General features: G+C 46.1%; 1 protein-coding gene across 3 annotated transcripts in view; it reads left to right on the top strand.

Annotated features, from left to right (window-relative positions):
• LOC147026123 (microsomal triglyceride transfer protein large subunit-like) overlaps positions 1-14204 on the top strand; it is a 227369-nt gene that overhangs the window by 203779 nt on the left and 9386 nt on the right. For all 3 annotated transcript variants that reach the window (XM_085881241.1, XM_085881240.1, XM_085881242.1), the window contains exons 11-14: positions 2511-2723; positions 3013-3224; positions 13544-13641; positions 13826-13947. In XM_085881241.1, coding sequence (XP_085737367.1) covers positions 2511-2723; positions 3013-3224; positions 13544-13641; positions 13826-13947 — 645 coding nt within the window. The remainder of the gene's footprint in view (positions 1-2510; positions 2724-3012; positions 3225-13543; positions 13642-13825; positions 13948-14204) is intronic.

Genomic DNA, 14204 nt, shown 5'->3' with positions numbered 1-14204 from the left:
CTACAATTCTGAGCCAGGCCTAACGTTCGGCTCGAGCTGATTTGTGCAGAAATTTGTAATTTGTTCAGGCTCCTGGTGACAACTCGAGTACTTGACTAGTCTTCATGAAGAACACCACGGTATCTTTAACATCCACCGAGTAATGCTAGCATCTCCAGGTCAATGTCCATCCGAGGGACGGCACACTTTGTGGTCTGACGTCCTGCCGGCCAAGCACCAATCTGAGAGTTTATAGCCGGGCCTGGAATCGAATCCAGCCGAGAGAACTGAAAGGTATATGCGTTACGTCTGCACTATCCTGTCCAAAAGGAAGTAGAGGGGAAAATGGATGGAAGATAATCTTGTTTGTCAACAAAATTAGCAGATTTTCCATTAAGATAAGCACAGAGTAGCCAAGGTATTTTTGACCACACACATGTTTTTAAAATACAAGTCTGTGACTGGAAAATAAGACTTTGTATGAGACCACAGCAAATATGACAGGTTATACAATCTCACTCTGCAGATGGATATCCACTTTAAACCTCTTCATAATCAATAAGTACCGCCACCTCATGAGACTCCATTGAAGGTGCTAGAAATGGCCTCAGACGGGAAGCCAGATAATTTGATCTATAAATAAAAGGAGCCGAGTTTCTCCATTTGTAACACGATATTCCAGTGTTTTTGGTGTCGTACAATAATAAAAGTAATCACGAGAAGGACACTCCGCAGAGCACATACCTCCACCAAGCTGATTATTTTACGTTTTCAATCCCACTGGAAGGCCGGACCTGGATTCGGACCTGAACTAAAATTTAAGTGGCTGGTTCTTGTCACCGAACCACCTCACCCATCATGTTTTGTCCGAATCCATCCATAACTTTTTGAAATATCATACTGTATGTCGTTTCCATGCTATAACGGGCGTAGTAGCGTGCGTCTATAATCCGGCTACTCGGAGGCTTGGGTTGGAGGATCGCTTGAGGATGGGAGCTCTGCACTGGGCCGTGCTATGAGAGGATGTCGGGCAGCCCGGAATCATGGCGAAACCCAATCCTTATACCTGTGTCGTAAGAGGCCACCAGGGTTGCGTCAGGAAGGGCATCCGGCGTAAAACCTATGCCAAATCAGTATGCGGATCATAAAGGATGATCCGCTGTGGCGACCCCTAACGGGAGCAGCTGAAAGACGAACAACAACATGTCGTTTCCATGCTATCACTCAATGGTGAAAAATCACTTTAAAAATTCTCAGTTCCGAATTCAGATCTTCACCAAAATCTAAACAATTCTTCCTCGTTACATACGCAATCTGCCCACCAAGTTTCGTCCAAATCCGTTCATAAGTTTTTGAGATATCGTGCTATATATCGTTTTTGGCCCTATCTCTCAATAATGAAGAATCACTTAAAAAAATTCTAGTAGCCAGATCTGGATCCGGATCTTCACCAAAATCTCATCATTTTGTCCGTGTCACGTTCCCAAACTGTCCACCAAATTTCATCCGAATCCGTACACAGCTTTTTGAGATATCCTGCTCACAACACAGACAGACAAACAAAGGTGAAAACATAACCTCCATCCACCTTCGCAGGAGGAGGTCATTAGGCCCATCAAAGCCTGTGATATTATTACCAATGTATGGTTGTTTGTCTGTGCTCTATCTTTGCAAATACTGAGTGTCAAGCAAGGAAGCAGCACGTAACATTTTAAAAGTCTTTGGTGTGATTCGGCCAGGGTTCAAACCGCCATTCTCCAAGATTCAGAACAGACGCTCTAACAATTACACCACCGAAGCCAATGTTACCGCTGGAAAGACGATAATCGATCGACTCTGTCAGAAATGTAATAATCGATTTACTTCGAACAAATATTCGTTCCTTTAATCACAAAGATGACTGTGTTGAAAGCCCCAATTTCTGGATTTGAGGAAGAAGAAGCGAGAACTCGAGCTTTCATGTGGCGCTTACAACGGTCACATTCATTCCTCTACGACAGCAGGAACCCTTTACAAGGACACAAGTGGGGCACACAAAATTATATACAGTAATACTTCTCGAAGCAAGAGAAAATTTTATAAAAGTGCACGGAAGGAGCACACAAACAACAACAATCACCGCCGCGACAACAACAATTACGTGTTATTAAAGATCCATTTTCATGGGTTTTACTTCATTTTACATCCTCATTGACACTCGCAGACAGATAGACGTGCAAAATGTTTGTGAAGTACAATGTGCTGTCTTTTGATTAAACCATTCAGCAGAGTGCAAAGTGATGGGATCTTGATGATGGGTCATGATCATGATGGGTCATGATCTAAAAGCCTAGTATTATTGAATTCACACCTATGGCTCATGAATGACAGGTGGGTGGGAGTGATAAAACTTCCTCATTGAAAATTTTCATCCACTTTGCAAGTGATGACAGTGATTATTATTTCAAGCTAGTTCATAATTAACCAAGTTCCAAGAGATTACACAATCTTATTTAATGCTGATTTTTATTCTACTTTCACGGCTCTTATAGGTGGTGCGTGAAGCTTGGAAGCGGCTTCTTGCAGGATCTGACACCAATAACTCGGACACAGAGATACAAACTCACCTTCTCGCTCTGAAGAACACATTCCTGCCAGAAACGGTGCACATTTTCACCAAGCACGCCGAGCTTGGACCGGGGGCCACCAGCGCCATCGCCATTTCAGGCCTTCAGGGCTTCCCTTCAGAATTCATAACACATGAGGTATTGGTGTGACATCAGTCCAAAAATGTATTCCTGTGCACAGTTTAATCATCGAATAGAAATCCTCTGGAGGACTATGAAATGAAAAAAATAAAAACTTTCATATCGGAGTGAAATGTTCCACTTTAAAAATGGATTAATTGCAAAGTCACAACAATAGTCTTGGCATCAAGAAGAGCTAAAAAACCCCTATCCCGATGCTATGAATACATTTCAAGATAACTTGTTCGACATTTTCAACTTCCTATAAGAGAACAAGACAAAGTTTCAGCTCAACGTCCTCCACCAGGTGAATTCTGCCATGAATCGCATTTATCATCAAAGTAATCAAATCTACGAGAAGACGGTGCGCGTGGCTGCAGCGGAACGCATACTTACCGGAAATCCCTCGGAGGCCGAGGTGCGGAACATATTGCTGTCATTGCATTCACTGACACCTGAGATGGCAAAGTTCATCCTGGCACGTGTGGAGGATTTGCTGCGCGTTGGACATCCAAACAGGTAAGTCTTCCCAGAAATACAGACAAACCTCTAGCTTGTATCGAACACACAATTGCTTTTGAACTCAAAACAGGCTTCATTTGCAGGGTGTCCGATAGAAAGTGACACGGTTTTAAATGCGTATATGTAGTTTTGATTTTTATTTCAATGATTATTATGAGACTGGAATGATTGGTAACCGCAACTTTAAAAAAAAGTACCAATTACATTAATTTATGTTTGGATTATGATTTTTTTTTCTGATTAACAGGTAACCAGAAGTCTCATGGTAATCCGATGATGGATTGAGGAAAAAATGTTACAGCTAATTGAAGAAAGTGTTCATAATGGCAGAATATCTATCATAGGACTAAAATTACTGTTGTTCTAGGTTTCATTACATTTTAAACCAAATTTCCTGATTTAAAGACGTTCTGAGTTACTCCTCGTGATACCAGTTTCATAAACATAGGACAACCAACAAAGTTTGAAGCATTTAAAACAGCATAACTATTTATGAGGCACCATGTACATTTGGCACTAGTTTTTCAAGTATCTTGCAAACCACTATTCTGGTGATGCAAATGTGGGCAAGTGGAATCTCAGTGCATCTAACGCTCCAGCAGGAACATAGATTACACACAGACGATCTTATCAACAAAAGCCAACTTCCTGAAGTTCGTAATCCTATTTCATCAGGAGACATCTGGGTTATCTTTCCTTTGTCTCCTTTCAATCCCATTAAAGTGAAACAAAAGTCAAAATTCAAATGAGATCTGATCATGAAATAATTTTTCACTTTACCTCCATATCAAAAAAAAACAAAAAAAAACGCACAGCTTGGCAGTGAATGCATTATCAGTGAAAGCCATTTTTGGATTCATTGCACAAAGAAAACTGACCAATCATGCTGTACATCATCCTTCAAAAACCCATACAAGAGGAATCCTTCCTTTGATGACTGACAACAGCCACTGAGCAATGCAATGAGATCAAAACTGCTTGTAGCAACCGTGCATAATCACTGTGTCATCACATTGCCAATAAAATGGTTTGGGGATGGAGACAATAGTAAAAATTTACCAATGTCCTTGCAATTCATGTCGACAGTAGACAAATCAACACAGTCTATGGGATTTCAATCTGACATCCCAGAAACACGAGTACTGTCATGTGTTTATATGGAAGCAACACGAAACAGAACAATCCACCAATGGACGCATTGTCCATGGTTGGCCGAAACACAACATGATGTGTTTCGCAACCGGTCATGAGCCACCAAATACATAAGGGGATCTCATTTCGGTAGATGTCATAACAAGCATGTGACATCAATAAAGTCACAACATGTTTTCAAGGATTTTGATATGGCATTTGTGCTCGTCAGTGCTAGGTCTGCAGTAATATACCACATTGCCAGGTCTGTAGTAGAGATTACAGCTGACGAAGGCCGTCCATGAGCCATGCATCTAACGGAGGCTACCCAGGCACCATGCAACCAATGGAGACCGTCCATGCACCACACAGACAGATGCAGTTCATGTTCCACACAGCAGATGGGGGGGGAGGGGGCATCCACGCAGTCTGCAGAGACTGTCCATGTGCCACGCGGCCAATGGGGGCCAGCCATCTGCCACGCGGCCAATGGCGGCTGTCCACGTGCCACATAGCAACAGACGTCGCCCATGTGTCACACGGCCGAAAGAGGCAGTCTATGCGCCATGCAGCCGACGGACGCAGTCCACGCACCACATGGCCGACGGAGGTAGTCCACGTGGCCAACGGAGGCAGTCCACACACCATGCGGCCAACAGAGGCAGTCCACGCACCACGCGGCCGACAGAGGCAGTCCACGCACCACGCGGCCGACAGAGGCAGTCCACGCGCCACACGGCCGACAGAGGCAGTCCACGCGCCACGCAGCCGACAGAGGCAGTCCACGCACCACGCGGCCGACAGAGGCAGTCCACGCACCACGCGGCCGACAGAGGCAGTCCACGCACCACGCGGCCGACAGAGGCAGTCCACGCACCACGCGGCCGACAGAGGCAGTCCACGCGCCACACGGCCGACAGAGGCAGTCCACGCGCCACGCGGCCGACAGAGGCAGTCCACGCACCACGCGGCCAACAGAGGCAGTCCACGCACCACGCGGCCGACAGAGGCAGTCCACGCGCCACGCAGCCGACAGAGGCAGTCCACGCACCACGCGGCCGACAGAGGCAGTCCACGCACCACGCGGCCGACAGAGGCAGTCCACGTGCCACACGGCCGACAGAGGCAGTCCATGCACCACACGGCCGACAGAGGCAGTCCACGTGCCACACGGCCGACAGAGGCAGTCCACGTGCCACACGGCCAACAGAGACAGTCCACGTGCCACGTGGCTGAAGGAGGCAGTCCATGCACCACGCGGCCGACAGAGACAGTCCATGCGCCACTTGGCCGACGGAGGCCGTCGACGTGCCACACAGCTGACAGAAGCTGTCCATTCACAAACCACGTGCTCCATGAGAGAAGTATCCTTCTTGCAGAAATTACAAACCTGAAAACAACTGATATCTTAGGGGTCAATAAATGGAATGGACCACGAGAGTAAAAGCTCGATTGAGTTGAGGGATGTTGGATGATGTTAGCTTCATTCACTGGCCTCAATCAAAGGATCTGGCCAGATAGACAAACAGAAAGACTAATTACTTGTCAAAATAGTTTTCTGCAGGCCAACATGAAAGATGATGACAGTTGGCAGACGTCACAGGTTGCAGATCAGTTCGAATAATACCGAGACCAAAGTAGTGCTGCACTGCATCGTTTTAATGTAGTGGATGCCATTGCCACACTTGGGAAAATGGCCAAACACATCTGATGAAAAAGGGACATGCCATGATGGGAAAATATGGCGGATACCACAGAAAGCCTTCTGGGAGTGTAAAAGGGTAACCCGCTGTATAATTATATCATTAACTAAGACAGCTAATGATAAATTTATTAACTGTGATTCTTCAACACTTTCAAAGACGAACAGCAACTTCAATCAAGCTTTGCAATCACCTTCTCGAGGATATAAATTAATGTACACGTGTAAATAAATAATAGAGGCCCATACTATTAACAGAGATTTGTCCGAGTGTTCACTCTCAAATCGAGAAACGTTTCTCGGCTCGGACCAATCCTGGACAGATCGCCACTCCATCGCAGACATGTGTAAATAGGAGGTAGAACTTCTTTAAACACAGATGTGTCTTTTCACTTTGACGTCTAAAATCTTGATAATTCACCCCCTCACACGTTTCCACATTTTGATGCCACCTGAGCTTATTTCATGATGCTTTCAAATCAAACTTAACACATAGTCTTCACAAACTATTCCAAAGTGATAATGCTCAAAAAATTCAGATAAAATGTGAATAAGTTTGATTAACAGAGAAAATCCACAGAGATTAACAGAGTTCTCTCATTCAAACTTTTGGGCATCACTTCCTGCCATGATCTTTCCTGGGAAAACCACATTTCCAAGCTGGCTCCAAAGCCAGTCACCAATTTGGCATCCTCCATCGTGAAAAGGCCCTCCTTGGGACACCTGAGCTCCTGACCACATACAAAGCTTTCATCCACAGACTGATGTAGTACTGCTCTCCTCTTGGCTGGTGCTCCCGCCTCTCACCTTTCTTGACGTCATGCTGTGGAAACCAAGGCATTTTAAGATCATTGGTATCTCCCACGATGAGGTTGAGTCTTTGGGTCTCTCAATCTCACTGCAGGCAGGTCGGTGGTCTTCCTTTCTTCTACCATCTCCTCTCCGGCCTCCCCCCGCCCACCCCACCATTGCTCTGTCTGCTATCTGTCCCGTCCATGTCACCGCAGGGCTGGTGCAAGCGCTCAAGGTGTGCCAGCAACCCACTTCTGGTTAAACTCCCAAAATCAAGAATCACTGCTCACCTTCGCTCTTTCATTCCTCTTTTTCCCACCTGTGGAATAAACTCCCATCCATCCATTTGGACCATACACTGTGCAGAGCGTTGGTACAGCTGAAGCAGTCTCCTTGGCTATTGGGCACAATTCTGAACAGGTCTCCACTCTGACAGGTTACCAGCAAGCTGGCACTCATTTTTGCCGACCTCGGAAGGATGACAGGCAGTCAACCCCACCTGATATTAATTCAACAGCCAATTGGGATTCGAACTCAGGTTCCGAGGATCTGAAGCCCACCACCCAAACCATTAAGCCAACACCAGGCATTAATAAACTCCCACACTCTCTTCAATCCCACTCTTCCCTCCAGGTCTTCAAAATAGCTGTCACCACCATCTCTTATTTTTCCCCCATCCAAAACCACGATCTTTTCTACCCCCATTAATCCATCCCAAACCCACCTCCTTCACATTCCCTGCTTTCCTTCCTGAAAGTCCCTGTAGTGTCCATCTTGCTTACCATGTACCCGACCCCATCCCTCTCCCTTCCACAGATCTCCTGATGTGTCTAGTCCCTGTTTTCTGCTTCCCTTTCCCACCCCTCTTGTCTCCTGCTCCCCTTGTTATATGTTCTGTGTGTTAGCTCTTATAAGAGCCTTGACGTTGTTCATATTAAAAAAAAAAAAAAATCAGGTGATTCTCAGTTGCAGAGTATTCAAACCCTCTGCCTAATTAACCCAAATAATGTCAGGAGCAAATTATTTGTTTGAAAGATGACAAAATAATGAATAGGTTTCACCTGAATATAATCAGTGGTTTAACTTTAAATTAAGCTTCCCCACTTTTCTAAGGAGTTTTAAGGTGCAACTGACTTGGTCAGCCAACAAGCCAAACAGGAAGACCAAGGAGCTTCACAAAGTCAGACATAAAGTGGTGGAGAAACAACATTCAGGAGAGGGTTATAAAAGATTTTAAACTCACTCATTATCCCTTTAAGTTTGGTGAAATCCATCATTAAGAAATGGAAGACGCATCATACCACACAGACTCCAGCCAGATCAGGTCACCCATCCAAACTTAGCACAGCCAGGCAAGCAGGAAACTTGTTCAGGATGTCACTAAATCAAACAATGACCTTGAATGATCTGCGAGGTTCTGTATGTCCAAGATGGGGGTGGGGGGGGAGGTCAGTGTTCAGGTAAGGTCAGGTATGGAAGCATGCGCCAGAGCAGCACGTCGCTGCGTCCACTCTCCGCCAGTACTCCAGGGGCCTCCATCTGGCCATCCCCCGGGCAGATGCCTGGCCCATCCCAATCTCCTTGAGATGCCGATCAACCTGATGCAACCACAAGGCATGTGGTCGGCCCATTGGCCTCCTCCACTCATGAGACTCCCTCACTGAGAGAATAAGATGAGCATGATCAGCATCAGGAAAACGAGCCACATGTCCATACAGCCGCAGCTGACGCTCACTGACTGCAGGTAACAAATCTCATTTGAGTCTCTCTCAGCAACCTCTTGTTGGACACAAAGTCCGACCAGCGATAGCCAAGGATTCTCCGAAGAGACCTGGTACCAAAGTAATTAAGTCTCCTTCTCAGATCCTTGGTCAGAGTCCAAGTCTCACATCCATAGAGCAAAACTGGAAGCACGAAGGACCTGAAGACTCAAACTTTCGTCCTCCTGCACAAGTACTGGCAGCACCACACCCCATTATCCAGTGAATCCATGACTCCCCAGGCTCGACCCAGACGACTGTGGACCTCTGACTCACAGCCAGCAGAGACATCAATATCACTGCCAAGGTAAGTGAATCTCTCCACAACCTCAACATCCTCACCACAAACAGGCACAAACAGGACAGCAGCATCCAAGATGTCACCGAAAGCCTGGATCTTAGTTTTGACCCAGGAAACCCGTAATCCCAATGGCTCCGACTCCTCATTCAGCACCTCAAGGGCCCCCAAAAGGATATCTAAGGTCTCCGCAAAGATGACTGCATCATCTGCTAAATCAAGGTCCGAGATGTTGACATTCCCAAACGATGCACCGCAGCTTGATCTCTCCGACATCCTCCCTAAAATCCAGTCCATACAAGTGCTGAAAAGTGTGGGGGCCAGGACACACCCCTGACGAACTCCAGTAACAACTGGAAATAAGTCAGAGATGGTACCACCACACTTCACAGCACTCTCAGTACCAGAGTAGAGTTCAGACATCAGATCGATCAGTTTTGGTGGCACCCCACGAAGGCCAAGAATCCTCCAGAGGGCATCCCGATTCACTGAATCGAACGTTTTACAGAGATCAACATAGGCTGCAAGCAGCCCCTGCCGAAACTCTCTTCTGTGTTCGGTGAGGACCCGAAAAGCAAGGATACGGTCAATCGTTGACCTCTTTGGTGTAAAGCCTGACTGTTCTGGACACTGGTGCTCAAGCAGATGGTGGCGAACCCTATCAAGAATTATCCGAGCAAAGACCTTGCCCGGCACTGAGAGCAGCGTCCCCCCTCGGTTGTTGTTGCAGTCTTGGTGATCACCCTTCCCTTTCCAGAGAGGGACAACAAGACCTCTCTTCCAATCAGTTGGGATGTTGCCTGTGCTCCAGGCAGAGCACAAAACTGCATGCAACGACACGAGTACAGCATTTCCACCAGCCTTGAGAAGTTGAGCATGGATGCCATTGATCCCGAGAGCTTTACCCCATTTCAACCGGTTCACCGCAGCCCGTGTTTCCACAAGCGAAGGTGGACCAGAGTTGATTGGAGGGTCAGCAACAGGGATTATAACACCCCTGACATCCAACTCGACAGCTGGTGGATCAGCCTGGTACAACTGCTCAAAGCAACCGGCCCATTGGGCCTTCACTTTGGACTCCTCTGTTAAGAGCCTACCACTCTCTGCTCTAACTGCAGTACACCGAGGGATGGGCTTGGATGAACACAATGCGAGAATTCCCCTGTAAGCAGGACGAGAATCCCTTGACCACAAGTGATGCTCTACCCCCTCACAGATTCCTGACACACATAGGTCTCCTTGTCCACCCCTAGCACAAGTACAGTTTTACGCCTCAGCTCCCTAAACAGCTCAGCTCTGCCATTCAGCCTGGCCCTGCGACTCTGGTCAATGGTATCCAGTGTCCCTTGAGAGACAAAATTCTTCTTTGCCCTGCGGTGAGTTCCAAGACATCCACCGGCAACATCAACGACGGTGATCTTGAAGGCGCTCCACAACTCTTCAGGACCCCCCAAAGCACCCAGACCCCCCAAATCTCCACTCAGCTTGTTTGCAAACTCCTCAGCTACCCTCTTATCCTTGAGCTTGCCAACATCCAGCCAAGGCTGGGATGGTACCATACTCCTGGATTTAAGGTGCAACTTCAGAGTTGTTACAACAGGCTGGTGGTCAGTGTTGAGGAACTGAGCACTCCGGTAGACCCTGCAGTTCTGGATCATCCTCCAACGACCTTCAACGAGGACATGGTCAATGTCTTTTGCCACACCACCAGCGTTGGAATACCAAGTCCAGCGATGAGCTTGTGGGCGCTGAAACCATGAACCAGCCACTCTAAGCCCATGACTTCTTGCAAAGTCAAGGAACTTAGTGCTATTCAGGTTCACAGTTCCAGACCCATGGGGACCAACACACGTCTCATAACCATCCCTTTCAGTTCCAATCGATGCATTGAAATCCCCCAAGACTAGAAGTGTATCTCGTCTGGGGCACTGATCAACCACAGACTCGAGCGTGGCGTAGAATGTGTCCTTCACGGTAAGATCACTCGCCTCAGTCGGAGCATAAACAGAGACCAGGGAAATGACACCTAAGGAGTGACCAATCCTTAGTCTCATAATACGCTCGTTGACCGGTGTTACCTCAATTATCATTGGAGTCAGCTTATTGGACACAGCTACAGCAACTCCTTGGGAATGGTAACCACCAGAGCGACCAGACCAATAGTAGGTGTAACCACTCACCATGATCTCGCCGCAATCCGGTCTCCGAACCTCAGAAAAAGCTGCAATACCAATGTCCAAACGCTTGAGCTCAGATGATAACAGAGACAGGTGATCATCCTCTCTTAGGGATAGGACATTCCAGGCACCCACCCGAAGGGACCGCCTCAGGTTAACCCAAGGAGACCGCCGTCTGGTGGACGACACCTCAGCACCACTCCGACACACTGTCCCGCAATCTGACCCAGGAATATTACGCCGTGCTTTCCCTCCTATCATCAAAGATTGGGTGTCCCGAAGACTTCGCCCAAATACCGTCATCCGGTGAGCTTCCCTGTTTAGGGAAGCTGCGCAGGAGGTATTCCCACAGAGTGGGTTTTCAGATTTCTTTGCGTTTTTGTGTTTTGCGGAATGAAGGGTTTTACGGTGGCCGGAGTGCAAATCCTGCCACCAACCTCCTAGGAAGACATCCACAGGCACAGTTGGGCACTAGATATGGATGGCCAATGGCAACCAAGGAGTGCCTCCACCCTTTGATAGATTTTGTTTTTAATCCTGCTGGGTGTCCATATCCAAACTCTCTCCTCACCAAAAACATGGTGGAGGAGACGGTTTCGTCGCCAACAACCCGACCATGGAACAGGTTGGTACAGGTTTACATGGTTCCTGTAGCAATCACAGATCTAATCTGGCCTGACATGACATCACATCGGTGTTCATCATCAACAATATCCTGTTCCTTTCACAAAGCAGGCCTCCACGGACAGATGGCAAGAAAGAAGCCATTACTAAAAAAGATGCTTTTAAAAGCTCATATGGACTTTGCAAAAAAGCATCTTCATGAAACTGCAGATATGTGGAGAAATGTTTTGTGGTCAGATGAGACAAAAATTGAACTTTCTGATCAAAATTCAAAGCGTTACATCTGGTGCAAGCCTAACACTGCGCATCACCCAGTCAACACCATCGCTACTGTCAAGCATGATGGTGGCAGCATCATGCTTTGGGGCTGTTTTTCATCAGTAGGGACTGATAAACTTATCAGGATAGAAGGGACAATGGACCGTGCAAAGTACAGGAGAATCCTTGATGAAAACCTGCTTGAGTCATCCATGAATCTGAAACTGGGTCGGAGATTCACGTTTCAGCAGGACGATGATCCAAAGCACAGAGCTAAAGCTACACTGGAGTGGCTGAATAAGAAGAAAATTCATGTTCTTGAGTGGCCCAGTTGAAGTCCTAACTTGAACCCAATTTTCCATTTATGGCGAGACCTGAGGATTGCAGTCCATCGACGATCCCCATCAAACTTAACAGAACGAGAGCAATTTTCAGGTGAAGAATGGAGAAAGATTTCAGCATCTCACTGTGTAAATCTGGTAGAGACCGACCCACAAAGACTCAGAGCAGTCATTGCTGAAAATCTGCTTCCACCAAGTACCGACTTGAAGGAGATGAATACATTTACAACCAGTGAGTTTTGATTAGTACATGTGTTATTTTCAGGTATTCCTGACATGTAAACTCCTTCAACTACAACAGCGTTTAATTTGATCTCTTCATTTATGAATAAAAAAAAGTTAATTTGGAAAAATTGTTTCTACATAATTCATTTAAATGTGGCATTATTTGTAGGGGGTGAACACTTTTCGTATCTTGCCAACTTGAACCTTTAATATATAGTTTTTATACTCTGTTGCAGTCAGATTTCCATTTTAAGACGGCATTTCATTTAGACTGTCTACACACTACAACATTTCAGAAATAAGCAGAGGATGTACTGAAGCCACATGTATACTAGTTTAGTTGAGTGAGCAAAACTCCCTTTTCCGGCCTGATCATCATTAGTGAGCCAGCTTGGTTTTTAATGACAATTCATGTCATTGACATTCCCTGAAGAAGAGCCCAATTTCCAGATGCTTAGAATCCAAATCGTTAATACTGCTGCCCTTCAGCAAGATTTGAACCCACAATCTCGAGGGTGCTCGTCAAAGATTGCTGACACCACACCATTCACAGGACGGAATATTGAGTGGCAGAATCGGTGCCTCGTGAGGATCATGACAGGGGTCACCTTCAGCATATGGCAAGTAATGCTGAAAGACTGGCTCTTTGACCCGGTAGTGCAAGGTCATTTAAATCACTTTACCCAGTGATTGGGCCCTTCTTCTGGAGAGGTGTTTATTTATCAGTCATTTCAATGATGTCACCTTGGATATTGAAAGATGTTCATCAATCACTGACTGATCAATATTCCATGTTATATTTTAAATTCCAGCAATTATGTGAAATATTTTACATCTATACCTTGCCTTATTGTTTTGCAGTCATTTCTAACAAACATTTTGCCAGTGTTGTTTTCGTCATGGTCATGGTCATTGTCAAACTCAACTTGCATTGCGCAGTTATGTACTCATTTTGCTTGCAATCGCATTGCTTTCATTGCTCTTCAAACGGTGTTTGTTTCTCAACAGCAACATTATTCAGGAGGTCCTAAAAGACCATCGAGTGCACAACTACGAACAATTTGCTCGAAGTGGTTCTTCGTCTTCCTTCTCGGGTTTCATGTCCAGTAAGGGTTCCTTTGCATAAACTCGAGAATTGTAGTCTACATTATGCGAGACAATTGCAATGTCCTCGAGGGAATATTGATACAATACATGGTGAATGTGCAAGTCCTGATCAACTTTTACAGGTTATAATTTTTTTAACAAATGCTGATTACTTGTAAGTAACTACATTTTGTCTTTGAACAGAGATGGAAGGAGTCACTTCGACATATAACCTCAACATCCTGTACTCAGGCTCGGGCATACTGCGTAAGAGCAACATGGATATCTTCATCTTTTCACATGGAAGCAGTCTACATGCCACACAGGTACATGGCATCAGTCATCAACTCGCCAAGCAAAGCGTACACGCATTTCAAAAGAAAGTGAGAAGTACATGTGAAAATAAAGTTTTTTCAATTTGCTTTCTTAGATGCAGTGACATACTAGTCCTGACACGATGGTGTAATGGTAGCGCACTGACTTTTGAACCATCTAATCTGAATTCGATTCTCCAGCCAACTGTTGAATTGTCGCTTCGCAGGTGCGGTGATGCATTGCAAAGTGTACCACCCATGACATGGGT

This window comes from Eptatretus burgeri, chromosome 5 (assembly GCF_056783735.1).
Source record: "Eptatretus burgeri isolate ZD-2024b chromosome 5, Ebu_testis_v1, whole genome shotgun sequence".
Classification (NCBI taxonomy): Eukaryota; Metazoa; Chordata; class Myxini; order Myxiniformes; family Myxinidae; genus Eptatretus; species Eptatretus burgeri.
The sequence above is the reverse complement of the archived record's forward strand: the minus strand, read 5'-3'. Positions and strand labels throughout refer to the sequence as shown.